A 24,525-nucleotide genomic window follows, 5' to 3' on the forward strand; every position below is an offset into this window, starting at 1 on the left:
GACACCTATTTGTCTCCATACCTGTTTCATTTGTTTGAAGGCAAGAGACGCACAGATTGATTTCTCCATCCATCTTTGGTCAAACAAGCCCAGCCTCTCACTCTCTCTCTCTCTCTCTCTCTCTCTGGCTTCTCCTCTCCCCTCCTACCAGACAAACAGGCATTTTATAGAGACAGGCCCTGATGCTGCGATATTGTTTTTGACTCTTTCTGTTATGTATTGATCAGCGGCTCACCTGTTTATCTGCACAGGGTGGACACTTATAGATGAATACATGCACACGCACTCTCTCACACACACACACACACACACACATGAACTTAGAGGCACTCGTGGCCTTTTACTTGGACAAGAGATCATTGTTGCAGCCACATTGCAGTGAAAGAGGTGGTGTGTGTGTGTCTGTGGGGGGGTTAAGGGGGGGGGGGGGGGGGCATTCAAACATCGATGTCTGACTGCTGATTCCCTGTCATCTTATTATTACCACATGGAGGCACCGTGTTGTTGTTGCATGTTTTTGTGCGTAGTTGAACTACTGAGGCAACGACTCCATCGCTAATTATAGCTTTCCACTTGAGCGGCGACATAGAGACACGGGCCCTTGTGTTAACTTCCCTGGAAGTCAACAGTGTTGTGCTTTTCAGATTTACGCGTTACTGCCATTGTGCTCAACCTTGTAATTTCAGCGTTTCACATACTTGTAAGTGAAGTTTTTACCTGTACCTTGAGTCCTGCTCTTGTGAGAGCAGGTGTTTAGAAAGGAGGAGGTGATTCTTGGACATGAGGATGTCATATTAAACTTTAAACATTTGTTTGTCTCACAGCCAAGAAAAGGCATAAGTTGTATTTGCTTTTATGTACTGATAAAATTCATTTTTAATTTTTTTATTGTGTTAGGAATAACTGCAGAAACATTACAGGTTATAATAATCACAATCTCTTAAACTATCAGGCCTTGTGATGATTTTTTAGTTGGATTACCCTTTTCAACTTTCCTTTAGGAAGTCTGTCTAACCCTCATATCACCCTTGTTATTTTATTTTTTGTTATTTATGTTTATTTTATTTTTTTTACCATTGACACATTCTCATCCATTGTGAGAAAATTAGTAATAAATAGTTTAAAAAATGAACCTCAGTCTTGATGACTAAAAGCCTCTACCTCATGCCAGGGCTATTTTCATGCAAGTGCCTTTCAAAATTAAACATTTTAAAGGCTTTTCCAATGTGTTAGAGGTATAATATTCCTTTAATTATTAAATATATTGAAGTAAAATTCCAGACGTATTACTAGCAAAATTACTGAATATGAAAAATGCGTTACATTATTATATTGTATTATTGAATTACAAATACTATTATTACTGTTAAGTGTTTAAGTACATTTACTTAAGTACTGTTAGTGCAGTTTTGAACTACTGGTTCTGTATCTGACCTACACCACTACATTTTTCTGACAGCTATGTTATGTTGCAGGTTTAGATTTCAACTGTAAAACATATTATTATCCTCTAAAATATGAGGATTTGTTAATAGATTATTATACTCTATATTATTGCTTGTCCACCTTTATCAACAGCATTGTTTACATGTCAATAGCTCAATAATAATGATTCAATAATGTAATTTAAATAATGATATAACACTTAGGAGCCATTCTGTATAATGCATACATTCCTTTACTTTTGATACTTTAAACATAATGTGCTGGTAGTAAGTTTATTACTTTTACATTGATTACAGTAGACACTGCTTGTCAGCATTCAGTGTTCATGTTGTTGCTGTTCATGGTGGAGATATGTCTTACTTACTTAGTTATTTACTTATTTACTTCTACTGATGGGTTTATAAAGTGGTTTTATTGAAAAGTAACAAGTAATAATAACTTTACAATAAATGTAATAGAGTAAAAAGTACAACATTTACAACCGTATCTCATTTTGAAGAGCAGCCCCCTTTGTCTGTTGTTTTGTATTCTAAAGAAATCTCTTTTTGTGCCATAAAGCAGTATGGCACACAATGTAAATGCATTGTAGATGCCAGTAGAAGCTGCCAGTCTTCTTGCTTATTTGTTTGTGGTAATTACACTAATATCTACAAATGAAGGTGGTAATGACTTATTGATGTTACAGTTCTACATGTAATACCTTTAACAATCAGAGGTTTGCTGTAGTTATCACCGTTCGGTACAGAACCACAACCTTAACCGAAGAACCTTTGAAGAGCCCTCTTTTTTCTGGGTGTAGCGGTGGCTGAATGCATGGTTGAGTCCGAGCACCGATCGAGTCCTGGCTCGGTTGTCTGCTCTGTCCAGAAGGCAACTCTGCAGGACGTGAGCCGGCTCGGCATTCTGGGATAGCTGCCCAGGGGTCCCGGATGACCTCAAGAGTTAAAAGCAAACAGCGGGAGAGATAGACGAAGGCATGCAGGAAGCATGGAAACTGACAGAGAGAGACAGAGAAAGGAGGGATGGAGGTATGTGGATGAAGGCAGAGATGTAGATGTAGGGTGGGAGGTTTTTCAGAGAGAGGCGGAAAGAGAGAAAATGTACACTGAGATGACACAAGTTGGAAGGGAAAGATCCACTGGAGACAAACAGAGAGAGAGAGAGGAAGAAGACAGAATGGGAAGTTATGCTATATAACCAAAAATATGTAGACACCCCTGTCTGTGCTTTGTGTTTAATGTCCTAGTTCCAACGAAGGGACGTCTTAATGCTTCAGCATGAAATTACAAGTCAGACAATACTTGGCTGCCAACTTTTGTGGTAGTCTGTTTCCTGCCTCAGCATGACAATGCTCATGTGAAGCTCGCGTGTGTGCTCAGTAAAGAAATGTATTCTCAGTTTAATGTGGAGGAACTGGGCAGAGCATTTACATCACTTTTGGGATGAAAGAACTCCTACTGTGTGCAAAGAACTAGTTTGATCACGTCAAAAGTCTTTTTAGCTGTTCTGAATGGAAGTTGGGGTGAAAGGTTTGCCATCAGAGAAGGCCGAGCAATAATAATAAACATTTAAAAACGGGGATAACAGTGTCTCTCCTGGAAGACTTTTATAGTGTTGCAATCGGCTGTAAACAGGAAAAGTTGTAGAGGTAGTTGTGTAAAGAATGAAAAGAGAAGTTCAAAACCTTCGTACTTTCACACCTGAACACACCTGGTCAAGTGCTGTGTGAAGCAGGTGTAATTGTCTGAAAGTTACAGAAATTGTCCACCACCCAAAATCTGATGTGTGGAGGGGGTTCCAGACACTGTTTTACCATATGACATGCACTCCTGTTGAAGTATACTGACCTCTTTACGGTCCACCAGCAGTGGCCGACTTCACTAATGCTCATCTCATCAAATGCTCATCTTCTTATGGAAAGTCTTCCCTAAAGAGAGAAGGCAGCAGTTTCAAAATGAGACCTTCAACATATGGATGTAATGTGAAAGTCTACATTTACTTTTGTACCGTATGAAAAGAGACAAAATCACTTTTGTCTCTTTTCAAGGGTCAGACATGAGGAAATATTAAAGTCAGACATGGAAAAAAAAGATAAGATGGGTAAGAGGCAACACAAGATGAATGAGTGAAGCAGAGGTTTACTTAAAAGAATGTGTGTGTGTGTGTGTGTGTGTGTGTGTGTGTGTGTGTGTGTGTGTGTGTGTGAAAGAGAGAGGGAGAGAGAAAGAGAGAAGAATTGAGAATGTCATCCCTCAGATGGACCTGGTGAGCGACATGTCAGATCTGTTATTTCCCTCACCGGCCGCCCCGCCCGCTTTCCCACAGTCCTCCTCTCCTTGGCCTGATAATGACGCTTAAGAAGGTAATGGTGTAAATGAAAGCCGCTCCCTCTCTCTCCCTCTTCTCCCCCTCTCTATCTGCATGTCTCTCTACCTCTCTCCCTCTGGGGAACAAAGAGGCCTTATTATACCTCCTTGTCAGCGTTGCTCTGTGTCTCACCACTGTACAATCACTGTTTTCAGCAGCACTACCAGCATGGGGTAAATGGAGAGAGAGACTGAGAGAGTGGGCGAGAGAGGCAGAGAGAGAATGGGGACATCTCTCTCCAGTGGCAGTATTCAACACTAGTTATCTAGAAGTGCTTTTTTAGTTTGAAGCGCATCGTTCGTTTGTTGAAAATGTCTTTGTGTGAGCTCTTTTTTTTTTTTTTTCTTAAAGCTTGAACAGGCAGTGTAATTTATTTGAGGCGCATGTTCACATGACACACATAGGAACACACACACACACAAACACACACACACACACACACTCCTTAAGTCGAGAGATATCTTCTTATTGGGGAATCTTTCAATAAATCAATGTGACTTTAAACACATTTCCCAGGCGACGCGGCTGACCTGATAAGAAGTGAACTAATCTCTTTTGAGGCTGCCGGGAGAGCTTTGAACCAAATCTACTGTGCATCTATCACCAAGGTTATTTGTCAATGGCTGCTAATCCCAGGTAAATTTCCCTGGTTTTATATCAGGGGTTCTCATGTCTGAAGTTTCTCGGCCTTGGGAAAATAAGAGAGCAGGCTTACAGAAAGGAGGGGAACAAAAGAAATGTTATGGATTTCAGCAGCAAAACAATGGTTCAGGGAGGGAAAGGGAGCAGAGAGTCAGGGAAGCACAGAGAGAGTAAGTTTATTACTCATTCTTTACACATTAAAGTTGGAGGTGGATAGCTACGTATTTGTCTTTTAAAATAGTTCATTATTGTGATGTTCACACAACATCAAATGTCATATCGCTCTTCTTTTAAGCGCACACCTTCATTTATCACAGGTGGCTTCAAATACTAATGATTTCACCCTTTCTTTTATTAAACCCTTAATGGTCCCATCCAACACACACACACACACACACACACACAAAAGCATGAAAATATTTTTTTTTGCATTTTTTAGTTCCTTTTATCAGCTGTTTTTTTTTAAATCATGAGCTTCTACCAGATAGTTGAGATGTCCATTTACAGTAAAAACTTTCATTTTTAACAGTCTGCATACATTTTTCGTGACAATATATTTTGTTTAACATCTCTTTTTATGGCAAGAAAAAATCTGTAAAACTCCAGAAATAAATGTCACTGAAATAAAAAATAATAATTAGCTAGTTGTCATATAAGTCATATAAAAACAAAAAGTCATAGAATATGCAGTGCAGTTTGTAGAAACTAGATCAGACGTGCTCACCTGTCCAGTGTGCAAACAGTACAGCAGTTTATTTTGTCAGTGAATCCTCCTCTTGTGGTTTTTTACAAACTATCGCCGACTTTTATTTAAAACACAAGAAAAAAGTAAGAAACAAAGTATTCTTCTTTAATCTGGACACATTCTTTTGGCAGAAGTTGCCACCAATGATCAAAAGTTTTTCGGTGTCCACAAAAGTTATGTTACGCAAATTTTGTTTTTAAATACATCTAACAAATGTCATCAAATGATTGTTCTATAATAACTTCATCAAACATACAATGAAATAACATTAGATTAATCCTGACAGTAGTTTACAATCATAAAACTTTGTATTTCATGGGAATATTGAGTTTTCATTTACATCATTCTGTTCAGTAAAGTCTCTGAAACTAAACCACATGAAAAAAAACAAAAAAAAACTTGATTACCTACGAAATATCCAAACATTTTTCTCCTGCTAACTTCCTGGAAAAAAAGCACACGAGCATCTGGGAATTTTTTGGGCCTATAATACTTCAATTAGAATACTTCAGATTTTTAAAGAAGACATCACAACTCAAAACGCGCTCCTATCAAACACTAGAGAAGACCATTAAAGGGTTAAACACGTCACTGCGCTGTACGGTATGATCACAAAGTTTTGATGTCAACTGTCGCGTCTGCACCCACTCAAGGTCAGAGCGAAGATCCAGGAAGCCGAGCTTTGGTTACATCTGTGTAATTCATGAGCACCCAATTAGCAGAGCACACAAACTAATGATTGTGACCGACGTCTGGTCCAAAATGTGAAGAATAATGTTCTGCCTATTCTGCACAGCACCGTCCCACCACACACACACACTGTTTGGCAATAAATAATTGATCAGACACGTTATTGAAAGTGGGAAGTTTCTGTCTTGGCCATTTCTGGTGCTGCACTACCTCATGTGGAAAGAAATCTTTCTTTGATTTCCTCTCATTTACTTTTCTTTTTCATTTTTATCCTCAGCACCCCCCCCCTCCATCCCCCCTCCCGCCCCTCTTTTTATTTCTTTCCGTCCCTTGAAGTCCTCCCACCCCACCCCCCATGTGCGCAGAAGATCATGGAAAATTTCTTGCCATATCTGTCATCTGTCATGCTCTCCGATGAACAGTTTTGATCTCTCGCTCCTCTGTTTATGGCCGTTGTCAAGCGAAAAGAGTCGTAGCCGTAAGTGCTTACACCAGCGCGTAAATAGTTTGACGTGTGGCTCTGTAACAAAGTTGTAGGAGTAAATAAGGAACCAAACAACCACATAGAATTGCAATTAAGTTGTACGTCTACATTATGAAATGTTTGGAGCAGCGTGATTTCTCCTCGCTCTTTTGCATTTCCGATTCTTGATATCAAAAGTGTGTGTTTTTGGGGTTGTGTTTTTGTTCCAGAAACACTCCCTGGCTGTGAGGGATCAAAGGGTAAGCGCAGTATATTATGGATAGCACTCAACTACACACACACACACACATATGCAGACACACCACACAGTGGGATAGCGGAGGAATATGTGGAATATAATGTGATTGCTGCTCAATTCTTCCATCGTGAGGTCATGGTGTTAAGGTCCAAGTGAGACGAGGATTTGCTAGAAGAAGACTTTCACAGCTGAGTGGAACAGGCCCTGAAATATTAACAGTAAAAATCCATAACGCTTTGACACTCAGTCAGGATAACACCTGACTTGAAAACATTTATTTAACCCTTAACCTCCAGGTTTCCCCTTTTAATTCCCCGTTAAGTAGCACTAGCTGTTTACGCAGTCTTTAATTGAAACATTTCAGCTTTGCGGTGCATCATTTTATACACATTTCCACTAAAATTCAGTTTGACACATTTGGCATCTTTGATAAGTTTGGGATCCCAGCTAGAATTAAAGATAAAGTTCTGCGGGTTTGAACTATGTTTGGTTGCACAGCAGGAGTGTAAAGACTGCATGACCCTAAGGCACGCTGCTGCTTTAACTGTTACTTTAAAAAAAAAAACACATTTATTTTCACACAACAGAATATAAAAATTCTACTAACAGTGACAGACGACAACCCTTGTCTCCAGTGCATATTCAACTTTTCTAGAATTAGCCACAAAAGAGATTTTTAAACTCAATGAGGCCTCTCAGGAAGGGAAAAAGCTGATTTTCTCTCCGTGTATTGTGACAAGAATCCAACAGTGTACCTGACTTGTTTTTAGCAAGATTTAATAAAAAGTATGAAGCATTTGACAGGGTCTTCAAATAGAGACTGGCAGTTAAGTTGTTTTGCTGATATAAAAGATAAAAAACTGACATTTGAATAAATCAAACATCAGCCAATTCTGATATAACTGAAGCTTAATTCTTTACCATATTTACAGAAGAATTCTGAAAAAATACATCATGGCAATTAAATTTCCTGCCACATTAATTACTCCCTATTGTTTTTTTTTTTGTTTGTTTGTTTTTTGTACATTTATTTTTCATTTCAAAGTAATTATACTTTCTTGCCATTGTGTAAATGTGATGCTTTGTCTTAAAGAGCCAAACAGATTTGATGTTTTTGAGTTTTCAGATGTATTTCAGAGGCTGGTGATGGACTATATGCTGTTTCAGTGTCACTATCACTGTGACAGAAAATGAAATTCTTGTGGAAAACATTCAGCCTTAAAATCATCATTTGTCAAACATATTCACTGCAGCAGCCTTTCAGTGTTGACAGCTTTGAACCAAAATTAGTGGTCTCAATACTGGCCTTCGGAAAACCCTTACTGTATGAGTCCAACCAAAGTTCATGGTCGTTCAGCCCTCTGAGAGACAGGACAGACAGAAGGCAGAGGAAAGGCCTGAGAGGAAATGACAGAGAGTGAGAGACGTCGAAAGAGAGAAATGGAAAGAGAGTGAGAGATTCAGGGAGAAGGCAAAGACGCAGAGGGGTGTGGGGTGGGGGACTGATCTTGGAAAGGTTTCGTATATCATAATTATCCCGTTAAGTAACGGCGGAGCGGCCTCCCCGGGGGAATTCGTCTTAAATGGAAGATTTGCAAGGAGAACGGGTCAGAGAGAGAGAGAGAGAGAGAGAGAAAAACGGCTTCCAGTCGGCAGGAAATCCTGTTTACATTTACATAATCATATCAACACTCACTTCTTCTTCGTCTCTTTCTTTGGGTGCGTTTTCAAAAAAAAAAAAAAAAAAAAGACAGAGGAAAGAGACAAATGCTAATTCACATAGCCTGGCTCTCTCTGAAGGGAGGGAGGGCTTTAGGCTGCTGCTTGTCGACGTTTGTTGTGGTTGCGGCTTTTTTTTTTTTTTTTTTTTTTCTTGCTCTTATTTTCTTAAAAGTGCTGCCAATGTTGGCAAGAACTCGTCTTTTTGAAATCTCTTGCCAGCACCTCCAACCTCCTCTTAACGTCTCTATCGTTCCACCTCATAATGTCTTCTTTGAGTGGGGTTGTCGGACCTTTCGGCCTCTTTCCCTCGTCTCACACACTGAAGAAATGAAAAAAAAAAAAGAAAGAAAAGAGAAAAAAAAAAAAGCGGAAGCATAAATAAGGTATGGCATGCACGGCTGTGTGAGTCTTAATTGAGATCTGCTAAGAGCAGGCAGCAGATGTTTGTAGCAGCAACTGTTGAATCATCAGAGACCACTGAAAGCCTGTGAAACCACGTTAAAAAGAAGCCAGGTGCTCCACATTTTTATTTCTCACTTTCTCTGCCTTTTTTCTCTCTTTACATCACAGAAATACTGAAGTGGTGATGCTGAAGTGTGTGTTTGGGGAGTCCGGGAGAAAAAAAAAAGAGAGATGAGAAGCAGAAATACATGGGTTATTAGCAATGCTAAACTATTGTAAAGTGTGTGCATCTTAATGTATCTGCCCAAAAGAAAAAAGACATAAGAAACCAGAATGCCGATTTGAAGCTTAACTAAACATTAACCTGAATTTATTTTAATGTATTCTACTTCTTAAAAAAAGTTATCCATTTACACTATATTTGAATATATTTATAAATGTATTTTTCATTTATTATTTAGAGAATGTCAAGTTGAAAAGTTCTCCTTCATGAAGGACTAAAGAATAAATGAGGGTCCTGTGATGCATTCAAGGCCATCAGGATTCAGGTTTGCAAGATTCTTCGCTGATGAATCTCAGAGTGTGACAAAACCACAGTCAGTATGGGAGGAGAGATATATGACTTTAAACCTGTAGTTTTAGGCAATTTAACTGTTAAACCTGCATTTTCAAATTTTAGCATCAGTTTGTTAGTGTTTGACACAAATTAATTGATTATGTCGATTTATATCCAGGAACCAACAAGTATTTATCTGCTGGAATAATACTGGCCCCAATTACTTTAAGGCAATTTGATTAAACAAAGCTACTTAAATAATATAGCTATTTTAAATTATGAACAATATGAGCACAATATAAACTAAAATAAAATCTGTAAATGAGATTTTTACACAGGCCTCTCTTTAAAACGAGGCCACAAGATTAGGTGATGATGCATCTCCCACTTCCATGTATTCTATGTACAGTAAGGATTGCAAAGTCCAAACAAATCTTAGGTTAATCAAATCATGTACAACCAGTCATCAGACTTAGAACGGGCAGTTACTTGCTTTGCTGGTTGGAAATCCAGTTTTAGTAGCTCTTACTCATTCACTGATTCATGCACAATTTTCCATTCTGCTCCCCAGTAACTGTTAACACACAATTTACTCAGTAATCCACCTCTAAACTTAGAAGCTGCCTCATTTAAATCACGGCACAAAAGGCCTTCAAATGCATGTCAGATAATTTATTACCTGATCATGTGATTCTTTGAAATGATACAAACTAAAAGCAAACATCAGACTCTTTATATTAGCTGAAAGCTGCTGTAGGAAATTCCACACAGTCAGTGAGAGCTAATCGAGATCTTTTCCAGCTTCCATAAATCTTGACTTTTCTTGCCTTAGAGCTCTAACATATGGCAAGCTCCCATACCTTGATATACTTAATTGATGCCCATGTTACAGTTGTTCACAGAGCCCGTATCTCCTCTTCCTCCTCCTCTTCCTCCCTGTCGACTCGAACCAACCCCCCCAGCTCTCAGAGCCTCCTTCATCCTCACGTCCTAAACTGCTGTCATTTATTTATCTGTAACATTTGGAAGCTCGGGAGAACTCCTGTGTCCCCCCCCCCCCCCCCCCCCTCACCTCCCCCTCCTCCACCATGGGAAACAGCGACAGGTTTCTCTGTGATTATAAATGATAGCTGTGATAGCTGGGACTGGGTTGTCATTGCTCTCCTCTCTGTCTGTCTGTCTTGTTAATCTCCCGCTGAAGAGACCTGACTTATTTTTGTCTTTAGAATCTGCTTCTTTTATCTCTCGGTTTTCTGCCGTTCCGTCCCGGTCTCTGTCTGTTTGATACTTTGGACTGCTGACTCAGCCCTTTTTATTCGAGTTGAGCAAATATTTACTGTTAACCGATACCTTTGTAGTGAAGCCACAGATTTGTTCTGTAACAACCTTCAGCTTATATTGTTCTATTTTCTTGCCAAAATGTAGAATTCAAATTTTGCTCTTAATTTGGATGTTGGAAATGCCTGTGAAACAAAATTTGGATCATCTTGACATATTTAAAACTCTACTTAGAAGAAGAGACTGATGACATCGTTTGGCCTTTTCAGGCAAACTGTGGGATAAATTAGTCCTAAAAACACTTTGGTTGCACCTGTGTTCAAGAAAAAGTTTCCAGAAGGTGGAGGACACTGACATGTCTTTAAATTTTAATGGATATTTTGGCTTCATTCTTCAAGGTTTAGATTCTCTACTCATACTCTCTATCTCCCCGTCTGTATCTGTCTTTATGAATATTATAGACTTTAGCAGGGCAGCACACTGTACTGTTGCCCTATATATACATATTGCCCTATATAATATTGCCCTATTTGCTGCTGTTTCTCTAGTTCATTTTCTCCTCCATCTGTGATCTACATCCTCCATACTGTGTCATCACTCCCCCTTTGTCTTTCTTCTTCTTCCTCTCTCTCAGTCAAATGGATGGGTTTGGGGACACATTTCAATGGCCGATCAACAGACTCTTTCTTCCTTCCCATCTCCCAGCTGGCTTCATGCCACACTGAATTAGTAACCAGATATGTCGCCACCACCGTGCTGGTGCGGATAACACTGTACGCTCCTGGGAGGGCCGTGGCTTGCAGATTAGCGCCTACAATTAATACAAGTGACTCGCAGGAAAGCTGTCCGCTCTCTCCTGTTGGGTAGTTTATTGGTACTTCACTTCAAATGCAAGACGTGGCCAAGACGTTTATAAGGCGCAGCAAAGGAAACAATGTGTGTGTTAAGATTGGTCGGTTTCAAGGATCTGAAAGAATTTGAACTCTGAAGGTCATGATAGGGATTACGTACTACACAGTGTATCATTGTCCTGTGATACAAACTCTTTGTTGGGTTAAAACCTCTAAAATATCAACTTTTATCTGAGGAAAAAAGAATCATCATGTATTTTGGGGTTTTAAACAGGTGTATGTACTGTACTCTATCAACGGAGATGATCTTCCCATTGCATGAATAAATCAACAGATTCTAACTTTTCTTCTTCTTCTTTGAAGTAGTAAAATAATAGCAGTACAATAACAAATAAATTATACTTGTAATTTTTTAAAAGACAGCTTTTAGGAAAGGAAGTAGACATAACAGAACTGTAATGTAAGAAAGACATACAAACCACTCAAAAAAAAACTACGGAAGGACTGCACTGTAAGTTGAAACACATTTAAGAACGGATAATCACATTAAAGAAACTCTGTAAAGAGAGATATAAAAGGCAGCTGTAGCTGTCTGTGCTCCTCTGGCAGCTTTTTCCAAAGCATACAAGCCCTGATGGAAAAGACAAACTCAGTTTGTCAAAGTGTACAGTACACATTCACATTCCAGTACAGTACTTTACAGCAGACTGACTCAGACTACAGTACAGCTGAGGACACTAATACAAACATCCACTGGCGTGGCCTTTAGCCTTTGTTCGTATCTTAGAGAATGAGGGAAGGATGTTAGTTCATGTAAGAACAAAGCTTTCCAAAAGAAAAAAGCCAGTTATGAAGCGAATAGTGGCTGCAATCTGTGGAGATGAGATGACCTCACCTCTTCCTGCCCTCCCAAACAAAAGATTCCTTTTCAGAAAAGGATGGACGGTAGTGACGGTTAGGTAACTCGAGAGCTCAAATCCTCGATTTATTTGTGTGAACATGAAGGCAACGTGGAGTTACGGAGTGACAGGCACACACAAAGTTGGGAATGCACACATAGCCACACTCAGAAATGAAAGAAAGAAAACAAGTTCTCCGAAACAACAGCCTTCATCTGACCTTGTTAGCACCAGGGCACATGGGTAATCTGGCAGCTTAATGATTTCTTTCTCTCTTTCTTTCTTTCCCCTCTTTCCCTCTCTCTCTTTTACATTAGACTACAGGCTTTTTCAAAGCACAGTGTGTCACAAGCATTTAAGATGTGGCCTTTTTTCCCCTGCACATTCCAACGCCATTATGTTACATTGTTGCTGAATAAAAGGCCGTATTATGTTCCAGCCCCCCCAGTAAAAGGGCAGAAGTGGACCCAGTTTTTATCTGCTGAACGAATCAATCAGGATTATGTCAGCTGAAAAGAATCACAGACAGCAGTCGCCAGGCACTGTGTCTCTATGTGTCTGAGTGTGTGTGTGTGTGTGTGTGTGTATATATACCCTTCTCTGTGTGTAAAGGATGGGAAATTTGCAACGGAGGAAAGCACTTGTTGGTCATGAACAAGCCTGACTTGGTGACAGAGATGTCATTTGGGGTCTAAAAAGCAAGAGGATTTTTTTTTTCTATTTATGTATTTACCCACTCCCCCTTCGACCCACCCCTTTCTCCTCCTCTGTGGGAGGATTGAAAGGGCACTAATTATCATTTCAGCAGAAATGATTAGGAGATCAAACAGGGATCGAATGCCATTTCCTTCCATTAATGCAGGGGGTTTAGAGTGCCTGTCATGGCTTGGCTTGTCCCAGGGCCTGTGGAGAGAAAAAAAAATGACAGGGGGGGAAGAGAAAGGAGGGAAGAATGGAGGATGGAGAAGAGGCTTAAGAGGAGGGGAGCGAGGGAGGGACAGGATGGGACAGGGGTTTGGCAACAGAAAGAGAGAAGAGCTATTCAGTTAAAAGGCCAATGGATTTTGCGAGTGTAAGTTGAAGCCCGGAAAGCCATCAGTTGAAAAGGGGACAATAATAAGAACTACTATTTATTCTTGTGTGATTTTGTGGAAATCTGTGCAGAAACTGAATTCAGGAAAAGTCATGGAGGGACACTGTGAGGTTCTTTTGAAAATTCAATCTGCACTCTGGCCTTTGAAGTGTTAGTACAGAAACACTCTCAGAACACCAGACGCAGTCTTTGGAGGTGCACAGGTGGAACCCTCCTCAATAGACAAGACCAGATGAACAGAACTTAAACAAATGAGGAGATACACTTTGAATTTCTATAAAGTTGGATGACTCACAAGAGATATATATAAAAAAAAAACAAAATTCACTGCAGCACAAGCAGCGATATCCTCAGTTTTAGTCCCTAGTATGGCTCCAAACATGCTTGATGCTACAGTTCCAATGATGCAGTTTCATAGAGTCTCTTTTTAAAAGCTCAGTCGCACCAGAAAGTGGCTCAGCAAAGTTGATCCGTGCACCCTCACAAGATAGGCATTGCTTGTATCTTGGGCTAGTTGATGAACTGCTGTTGCTAGCGAGCTAATGCCTAACATGCAAGTAAGCAAGCCGGGAACATGCTAGCACTAGTCAGTCACGAGCTTCTCTCTGTTCTGGACTATTTAATCCTCCCTGGATTGTACATTCATACCATAAAGAGCTATTGAAGAGGACAAACTGTCAGTTAGCAAACCATTAACTTAGTCACTATTGGGACAATAAGTTCATATAAATATATATATTTATCCTATCAGGTTCCATCAAAAATTTCTGCAAGCCATGCTGCTTTTGAGGAGTAGCTTATATACCAACAGATGGATGTTTAAATGGACTCACTGTAGTATTTTTTTTAGCTAGATAAAGCTCCTCCAGAGCCACAGAGGACATTATACAACAGGTTTCACAGGCTGAAGGATTCCATATGAAGAGGAAACTGAACGCCCTTTAAAACAGGCCACCAAACCATCAGTTTAACAGACAATCTTCCCGTTATATGACTTTTTGATGATAGGGCTTTTAATTTAATATCTTGGAATTTACTTGATCATATCATTCCCCTATAATAAGGTTCATATTTGAAGGTTTTTAGCGAAATGCAAGACCAAACAAGTGACAGCAACTTGACACCTAACAAAGTTCAAAGTTTCCATTAGAAGATCAAAGAGACTTGAGGTGGATATCAGGAAGATTAGCGAGGAACAGTGAAGTGAAGGGGCAGAATCGAGAGCGCAGATGAGGTTGTGATTGTTTCAGCACGTCAGATGAGAGAAATGTCGAAGAGATTGTGAGAGATGACCTCTGTGTTCATCGCCCATTAATGACCCTGCAGCTCCCAGCTTCATTTTCCCTCTCATCAAAAACATAAAAAAAACATTTCCTCCTGTCTCTAATAGTCATTTCCCCCCGCATTGTATTTATGTATTGAAAAAAAAGGTAATAGATCAAGCACATTCCATTATTCTCTTATAAGATCATTAGCAAATATAATTAGATATGAAAGAAAGTAATTTGGAGAGGAGAGGGGAGAAAAGCGCTATCAGGCAGAGAAGACAGATTGTAGCATCCGAGTGTTTGGGCTTAAATTGCTCGGCGGAGGTATTATCAAACCGGCAATCTTTTAGCCTCAGAAATAGTTTTGGAGACAGAGAGCGAAAGATAGAAAGAGGGCACTAACATTCACTTCATTGTGTTTCCCTAACTGCAATCATTCTTTTTTTTTTTTTTTTTTTTACTTTTTACTTGCCTTTCTTTTTTTTTTTTCCTCCTCTGAATCTTTCCATCCTGTCATACGCATCACCTCATACTAGACCCCAGAGTTTGCAGCAAAACAAAACTGAGTTTATAAAAAGAAAACAAGTTGACATGGAGTCATCACACACAAAAAACACATTATCACAGACAACAGAAAACAGGTAACCTTTTTTACCCGCCCCTCGCACATATGGATTCGGCTTTTGTATTATTTTTGCAACTTTAAAAAACAGAAATAACACACAAATTGCGTTCCGCCTTGATGTGGCGTCGTGAGGAACCTTTTCGCTGCACATCTTCTCTCGTCTCTCTCTCTCTCTCTCGTGCGCCCGCCCGCTCTCCACCCGAACACAGGAGTTTTCGTCACTCTTTGTTGCACCTTAACACCATACTCTGTTTGTCTAATAGGGATCTGAGCCGAAAGCAGACTGAGAGCACAACAATCCTGCTGCGTTTCACTGCAAATTTGATTTTTTTTTTTTTCCCACCCCTTCTTCTTCTTTAGTAATGCTTTGAGGGATTGGGGGAGGGAGGGAGGGTAGGGTGGGAAGGGTGCAGAGGAGGGGCGGCAGGGTGGATGTGGATTTTTCTAGTCTTTTGTGCGAATCACAGGGAATGGTAACTATAAACATCCTGTATTCATTAAAACCATCTAAAAATACAATTTTGGAAGGGGGGGGGGGTAGGTGGGGGGGTGGCAAGGGGGGGGGGTGCGCTCACTTCCTTGCCGTTCCTCCTCGGTGTATACAAGCGGGCCGTGTTATGCCTGGTGCCGCTCATATTTACATATTTATAAATACTGGGCTTTACAATGAGCTGGGGCTGTGCCAAGAACAACACTTTCTGCTAGTGTAGGGCCCGGATGCCTGGGAGAGGGAACAAAGGAGCCACAGCCACCTTCAGTGGCACACGGAGGGTTCACAGAGCTCGACTTCATGTAGGTTCTGTTGAAGTCCATATGGGTGGAGATGATGACAGATGATGCATTGCAACCAGGCTACGTTTGATGCCGGTTTATTTAGATGAGACTGGTATACTGTACGGTGCGTTATAACATAGCTGAGAAAGAAATATCTGACGTTAGCCGGTCAGCATAACATCATTTGGTGAAGGTCAGGTTCCCTCAGCAGCTTCAGGACAGGTCTTAAGAGGCTCTTAACCCACCTGAGATAATGTCATTAGTATCATTTAAAAGAGTCATTTTACCCAAATTGCATGTTTTTTCACCTCTAGTGCAGAGGTTTCCCAACCTTTTTGGTTTTTGACTCCTTCAAAATTAAGCAACGACAACTTGTGAGCCCCTTTTCACCAGTTGAATATGTCTGGTTATAACCAGTGCAACATTTTTCCCCGTGTTTTATTTGTTTAATCAAATTCACCAAGAGAAAAAACAAAGATCACATGGAAATCTGGCAGAAATACAGTACCAGGCAAGAGTTTGGACACACCTTCCCATTAACTTGAACAAGAAAGCTTGTCAAAACTTTTAACTAGTACTGTATGTTTCTTTTTTCTGCTTTGCCATTCTATTAATCATCTCATGAGCCCTCCTCACATTCATCATGTGGCCTCTTGCTTAGATCATTTTGGTTTTATTTGTCCAGATCTGTCACTGAAATGTCTGCCTCCAATCCGGTAGAAGTGATGGTGAATGGAATTTCTTGTGCTCACAGCAATGAAAATTGAGAAAAAGAAAAAGTGAGTCTCTCCAGAAACATATCCTGGTCGCTGTGGTCGATCCACAGAGCTCGCTGTGCAGAAATCTCACAGCACTACTCTCTGGAACTTCTTTCTACTGAAGTAATAGGCCCTATGAAAGCTGTTTACAGTGTGTTATATGGATTATGCAGGGTAACGTAACAGGGACAATGTTTTTTGTTTTTTGTTTTTTTCTGCTGTTAGCACCACAAACAAAAGTCCAGCCACCTCTTTTATTCTGGAGTGTAAGCAGAAATCTTTGTGAGAGATAGTTTAAAACCAAGACAAATAAAACCAAAACTGCAGGCATGCTTTTGTAATCTGGGTAAACCAACCCTGTTAGTGGAGAGTTTTACATTTTAGTTCAACCCTAATGGTCATCCAGGATGAAAAGAATAAAGTGCAAAGCCGCTAAAACAAAGGCACCAGCATTTAACAGTCATGTGTTTTAGCTTCAGTATCAAAAAAAAAAGAAATGCTGTACAAATGTGCCACAGTACCAGTCTCAAGAATTGAAGGGTGTCGCGCTGCAAAATGCCAGCGTCTACTTGGCGAGTGCCTGTTGTGTGATGTTTTCACAGACTGCTATTAATGTCAGGTGATGCCTCTGAGACCACACACACACACACACACACACGCTTATTCACATACACACACGCACAGTCCACCGTATCCCATGGCGGTCTCCGACACATGCTCAGAGTGCAGTGGTATGCCATTGTTCCATCCTCCTTCCCATTTATCCATTCTGTTAAGCATGACACATGTATTAACAGTGGATGGATCCTGGAGCTGTGTGTCCTCACACCATATGTTTTCCTTTCCTAGGCCCTCACTCCCCTCTAACAACCAGCCCTGTTTCCATCTGCTATCTCTCAACACACCACAAGAGGGCATACTTTTTCATATTGTGTTTCAGGAGCATTGTAGTGATAGGAGCATGTAGATTGGTGCTTTTTCTGCCGTCCCTTGGCTCAAATGCGAGGTGATAATAATTGTATCATTTCTATTGAGATAGATTTTGATCAGTATCACACTGTCATCATGTCGCCATCACGTATGCACGCTGCATCGAACCCAAGAAGCGCAAAATCTTTGAAGGAAACAAACAGATAAGCCTTGCATTCAAGTGATAAATGAATGCCAGGCAGGTTTTCTGTGTCTGTGAGGTGCATCTGCCGCCTGCCCGAATGGGAAATTAAAAACTGCGAGGGGAAGTTATGCTAAATCTATAAAGTTGGCCAGGAAATCTCTCCCCCTTCGCAGCGGCAGTTGTTTGGGGAGAAGGAGCACCGTGCTTAAATAATAACATTCCAGGTGGCTTAGTTAATGAACAGTGAAAATCAAATATGGGGCCTAATCTGGAGCTCGTTACAGGAAGTTTCTTTACAGGGAAGTCAAAGGCAGGAAGTGCCCTTGGGGAGAGACTAGACACTTTTTGAAGCTGCAAAACAAGGACACTTTATTTTTGGTTTATTTTAAGTATGGTGGCTTATGGACTTTAAAAAAAATGGCCACAGTAAATCAGGATCGCAAATGTGATGTTTACTGATGAGGTTTTAGTAGTTTTTATACTAAAATAAATAAATAAATGTGTGTTCAGTTGAATCAATTTCTTATTTTGTTCCATATATTCACTACACATTTGTTGAAACTGAATCTCTCTCTGTAGGGAAATAACTGGTCTGAGCGTGCTCTGCTTTGTATACATATGAAGGCTTCAGCGTCTTATTTACTGTCTTAGCTTGCCATCTTGTGGTGAAAGTTGGTTATGAAATCATATTCCCTACTAGTAAAGAATTATAAACTGAGACGTGCTGCAAAAGTGATAAGAAAACACCAGTTAGTGGCAATAAAAGAGTCCATCTCTTCAGTTTACATACTGTGCACCTACAGATAGTCATGTTAATAATGATTTGTTTGATGTAGGTTACAAATAAACGAGCATTAGGAATCAAACTGACCTCATGTATTCCGAATTTTATTTCAAACACTTCCTCTACCAATATCATTACAGTAAAAATGATCTTTTAGTATCACTGGAAGCATCTGAAGCAAGTTATATCGAGCATTAAAAGCAGGAGCCCATATGAGACATAAGTAAATGTTGGCTGCATTATGCAGAGACAGCCACAGAGTTATTACTCAGTGTTGAATCGGGGAGATGTTTTATCATGTTATTAGCGCTTTATTTTCCCTCCGTTATGCCGGCACTTCCTTTCATTTTGATATCCATTTCTGTCCTTGCAAAAGCACAGCTCAAATAAACCCGTGTTTTAATTTGGTTTTGTCAGATTCATAACGCCACTTTAAAAGAACATGACATGCAAATGTGTTCGGTGGCGTTTTATTGCAAAATAATTTTCTAAGAAGTTGCTGAGGGAATGAAAGTCTAGAAAAGAGGGGGAGAAGAGGGGGGACAAGTTGTATTATTTAGTGGCCGCTACTGTGGGACCTAATTACAGTTATGCATTTCTTACTGTCTCACCGAGTCTTAAAACTTTTTTATTAGAATTACTCACTTCACTTCTCATCCACTGTCACACTCCCTGTAACACTTATTGAGCCAACAAACTTGCTTGGAACAAGTATGAAACTACTCCAGTTGTCATAACCATAATGTGTTAGCGTCTCATATCATTTTAGAAATGATTATTTCACTGCACAGCCTATCACAATCTCACAGTGTAAGCTTCTGTGTACAGAAGATGCATAAATAAAATTAGGGAGAAATAAATGGGAGATTTGTATGAGAGATGTAATAATCTCAATACGTTAGATCTGATGAAACCAATGAAAACTCTGCTGACCTTGCTTATTAGATAAAGAGGAGCTTCTTAACTTGTTAATAGTTATTCACAGCGATTGTTGGAGGGTGGACAGAATAACAGGAACCCCTCGGAATGTGATGCAATCCAAAACAATACTACTTTTAAGAAGCTTATACTGTTGATTACAGAGATGTGTGGATTCAACCGGACATGTTTACATTCATCTGTCTTGTTGCTGTATTGAATGTATTTCATTTGAAGGTGTTCCTGATATTGTGTCAACCCTGTTTGTTTAGATACTAACCACATATCATTAGTATATTATTAGTATAGCATTTATACATAACAGTGAAATTCTTGAAAAAGCAGTAAAATTTGGGACTGTGAGCTGAGGCTGTTTCTGTTGCTGGTCCTGTTGTCTCTGTTCTTTTAGAATGTCTACAGATCATATAATGTATTGAAACTGAATCCTGGAGAGACATTTTAAAGGATCGGTTCACCCAAATTACCAATTACAAATTTCTCACTTATCTCCAGCAGTATTTTCTGGTTTCATTTTTCCAGGGTGGGAGATATCTGTCTTTAATATTTCAGCCACCACAGCAATACAATGGAAGTGAGTGGAAAAATGCTCTAGCAAAGTGTCCCTGTTATTGAAGAGAATCCACAGACTTGCAGCATCTCTGGTTAGTTGTCACTGGGACTACTTTCTACCAAAGAAATAGTCCCCATGAAAACTAAACTGTTGACTGCAGGTCTATGGATTACCCAGAGAAACATGGACACTGTTACTGGAAAGAGATGTAGTTTAATTTTTTACACAATTGGAATTCCATGTATTTCCATTGTATTAGGATGGAGGCAGAAAACTCAGTCTGGATAAATTAAACCAAAACTGTCTTTGAGACTAATTTTATCTACAGGTAAGTGAGAAATGTTGTATTTTTTCTGTAATTTGGGTGACATTACCATTTAAAGTCTTTAAAAATGACACAATTGGCTATTGTCCATTGGGAAAAGCTGACAGTCTCAAATATCAAGTCCATCCATTTGGCCGTATGATACAATGCTGAGGGTGTGTGTGTGTGTGTGTGTATACTGCGGGGTGGGCTCGGTGTGTTGGGTCCGTGGTGCTAATCTGCCTCTTGTTCTCTCATTGGCCGTAGTGCATCTGTGGGTAGGAGAGGAGGACCAGCCCATGACCCATGACCCCGCGCTGACCCACGACCCCAACCATCTTAACAACGACCTTAACCACCCTAACAACCATAACCTAGGCGACCCCGAGGGGCTGGACGCCCACGCTGTAAACAAAGACTAACGGCCCCGCACCGGAGCAAGGCAGGATGATGAGGATGATGATGATGATGATGAAGGCGATGATGATGAGGATGATGAGGAGGAGGAGGAGGATGAAGGAAAAATGAAGGAATACACTATAACAAAGACTTTATTTAAGATGAAAAAAAAAAAAAAACACATACTACCGTCAGAGTCAAGAGAAGGCGAGAACTATATGAAGGAGAGTTTGGGACAGTTTCCTTTGGGGATGGATTTGCGAGACGGACCTAATGACTTTTGCAAGCGTCCTTGGACACTAAACAAAGTGACGGCAACTTTCCTGTTTTGTCTCCTGTGGTCTGAATGCCCCTGTCTTTGTTGTCTTTTCTCTTATACAATGTTTTATTTTTCTTTTGATGAAACTACCTGTCTGATTAGCACTTCCTGTAACTGGCCCCGCAATCTCTGATACATTCCTTGAGCTAGAAAGGTGTTCCTTTTTTCTAATTAGGACTGAAGTGTAGTGCTTAATCAAATGCTTACCTATCAAAGACTTTTCTCTCCTGTTATATGAAGAAGACGGTTATTTGACGACTCCATGGATTATCATTATATTGTACCTGGAATGTATGCTACTCTAGAATAGAAACTCAACTTTACTGGACTGTTGACAGAGACCAAGCACATTTTCCTGTGAGACCGACCACTTCTGGCTCTCCTATCAGCTGTCATAGAGTCACTATTTATGTCCCATGCATCACAGTGATTATGGTTAACATAATAAGGACAGGGCACCATATGACAATCTACAACACAGAAACAAGATGGCATTGCTGGTAGAAAAACATACCCATAGTTGACTTTTGATGATGGTGGTGCTGATGATGTTGTTGATGATGTGAAGAAGATGGAGTATTCAGACTGCCCTATATGTACTTATAATACTATATCCCCCCCTCCTCCATAACCAGACCAGTACAGGCCTCCCTCCTTGCTATATGGCTCCCTTTGTCTTTTTTTCTTGTTCTGTATCATTCAACACAGCGCCCGTAGACGCTTAATGTACATAGAGAGATATACAGTAGTAAAAAAAAAAAAAAGTGAAAACAAAGTTTTAAAACGTTCGCGAGGAGCGAAAGCAAAGACATGACAGTAGTTTACACGGCCATATTCTCAATAGGTAGGCATTCTTCTAGTTTGACAGAGAAGAATTTCAAAAAAAAAGATCTCAAAAACAAAAAAAGGGGGAACTGTTTCTTTCTTTATCACCCTCCACCCGTTTCTCTTCATCTCTCATGTCAACCTCAAGGACTCTAGTGTCGCAGATGTTTGTAAAATACTGCCACCGATCATTGTTGCACAGTGTTACTGACTACTGAAAATGGTTTGATGTATTTACTTTAAGATGAGAAAAAAAAAAGAACAAAAAACTGGAAAAAAGACATATTGTGTATAGCCTTAGATACAAGTCATCTGTTATTGCTTCTACAAAGCTATGTAGCTGTGCTAGACTATAGGACGTAGGGTTGATTTTATTTTTAATTTTTATATGTACTGTACATTAATGCCTTCTCCATTTATTGATAAAAAAAGAGGAAAAAAGATGACAATCGTCTCCTGTGCTGCAAACATATTTGCCCCCATATATACAGATTCCATTATGCATAGAGGGACTTTATCCTTTCTTTTTTTTTCATTTGTTTTGGTTCTCAGAAGTATTTTGCACTGTGATAGTATTATAAATCCAACCTATACAGTACAAAACTAGCTAACTAACTAAACTGAAGGTGTGTGTTTGTGTGTCCCTTGGCATTGTGAAATGTTTCTACGTCATTTTTTGTGAACCCAGAGAAAAATTCTAATGCGGTATGTACAGTCCAAATATAATCTTTTTTTTGTTTGATCAACCTCTATACTGTATGTGGCTTTGACAAATTGTTACCCAGATTTCTTTTGTATGCAAATCCCCTTTTGACCTGCAGTGTAGGCCCGTCACTGCTTCAGCCTGGGTGATTTTCAGTGCTCAAATTCCAACTTGAGAAGATATTCTCGGCAGTACAGCCTCAGATATTTTTTTTTTTCCATTTTAATTTGATTTATATGTAGATTACAATTAACCATTCTTTCAATTTCAATATGCCAGGAAAAGAGGGGATTAAAAAGTAAAATAATAAGAGTGTGACATATAAAAAGTGAGAAGTAATGGCTGTAGGGAAATGTAACAGGGTGTTTGAAGGGAGGAATTCTGGAAATGGGGTCTGAGTAAACCAATCAGACGTATCCTGCTGGAGGCACTGACCAATCAGATGACTGGGTCTCAGTTTCTTGGCCCCTATCTCTGTTTTCCAGGGGTGTAAAGATGAGAAATTAATGGCAAGAGTCACGCTTGGGCTCTCTCCTTCTCTGAACCAGCTATAATGAGCATTCCACTCCACATATTATGTACAAAACCTGTCTTGTGAGCTGAACACTCTTTATGTTTCGCTGTATCCTCATGGCAGATGCTTCGTTTTGTAACTACTGAACTGTACTTATAATAAAAATAAAATGTATTCAAACTAAAAAAAAAAAAGATTGTCACAGAGCAACGGCCTGTTTCATGTTTTTAATTTCTTCATTTCTGACAGAGCGAGAATCAGGAAGGCGAGCCGACGCGTCGGAGTGTCACTGTGTGATCAGAAGCTGGTAAACTGTTTGGAGAGTAGTCCATCACTTCCAACACAAGTTATTATCTCTCCGACAATTTGATGGCAAAGCTTCACAGACTGTGATCATGATGTCGAATACACACAACTAAATTACTATCTACGCCACTTTGTCTCCCAAAGGTGATGGTAAAGTAGCTGCAGTGAAACAATATGGGGAGGACAGGCAACACGTTGGCACGCTGGGAGCGTCCCACGTGGCAAAATATAAAGAGAAGATTAAAATATTTAAATTACAACAAATCACGTTCAGATAGAGATGAGCTGTGTGGATCATACATCTATTCTCTTGCGTCCTCTCCATCTCTGTTCCCCATCCAGTGTGTTTGTGTTCTTTTAGTGATTTGACACATGTCTTTCTTTCTTCTGGTACTTTTGACCAGGCCCTCCTCCTTTTAAAACACATAACAATAATAAATCAACTTATAGATTAAAAACAAGCAGTGGATAACATGACAACATGCTTTAATATCACTGATCAGAATATCAGGTATCTCATTCACTTTGACAGATTGTTACAAGCAGATCTGTTATTGCACACAGGGTCTATAGCATTTGTATGCAAATTACTAAACTGCAAGGTAATATTCACCGGTGGAAGAGACGTAGCAATAATGTAAATAATGTATGTGAACAAATGTACAATGAAAATTGTACACTGCATTCAAAATCTTATTGAAGTAAGAGACACCATGACTCCTCACCCCGTTCTTTCCATCATATAAAATGGTCATTAATTAGATCAGCCCTTTACAAAAGTATGATGATGATGCTCATGATAAAAGAAAACAAGAAAACGACTTCTGAGATCCTCACACTTTCAAACCTTTTAACAAAATCCAAATGGTTGCCGGTAAGACTTACTTTTTGAATTAGTTTTGTAATGTTTGTAATTAGAGCTCAGGGCAG

At 39.7% G+C, this 24,525-nt stretch overlaps 1 protein-coding gene across 9 annotated transcripts in view; it reads left to right on the forward strand.

Annotated features, from left to right (window-relative positions):
* The window catches only part of znf536 (zinc finger protein 536), a 366,331-nt gene that overhangs the window by 323,578 nt on the left and 18,228 nt on the right, over positions 1–24,525 (forward strand). Inside the window, exons 10-11 of one of the 9 annotated variants that reach the window (XM_044360282.1) lie at positions 3,656–3,711; positions 20,797–20,912. The exons of 7 other annotated variants lie outside the window; for them this stretch is intronic. In XM_044360282.1, the coding sequence (XP_044216217.1) occupies positions 3,656–3,711; positions 20,797–20,811 (71 nt within the window). In that variant the 3' untranslated portion in view covers positions 20,812–20,912. Of the gene's footprint in view, positions 1–3,655; positions 3,712–20,796; positions 23,496–24,525 lie in introns of those variants that run through there. One more of the 9 variants, XM_044360219.1, reaches the window with a different exon arrangement.

This window comes from Thunnus albacares, chromosome 1 (assembly GCF_914725855.1).
Source record: "Thunnus albacares chromosome 1, fThuAlb1.1, whole genome shotgun sequence".
NCBI lineage: Eukaryota > Metazoa > Chordata > Actinopteri > Scombriformes > Scombridae > Thunnus > Thunnus albacares.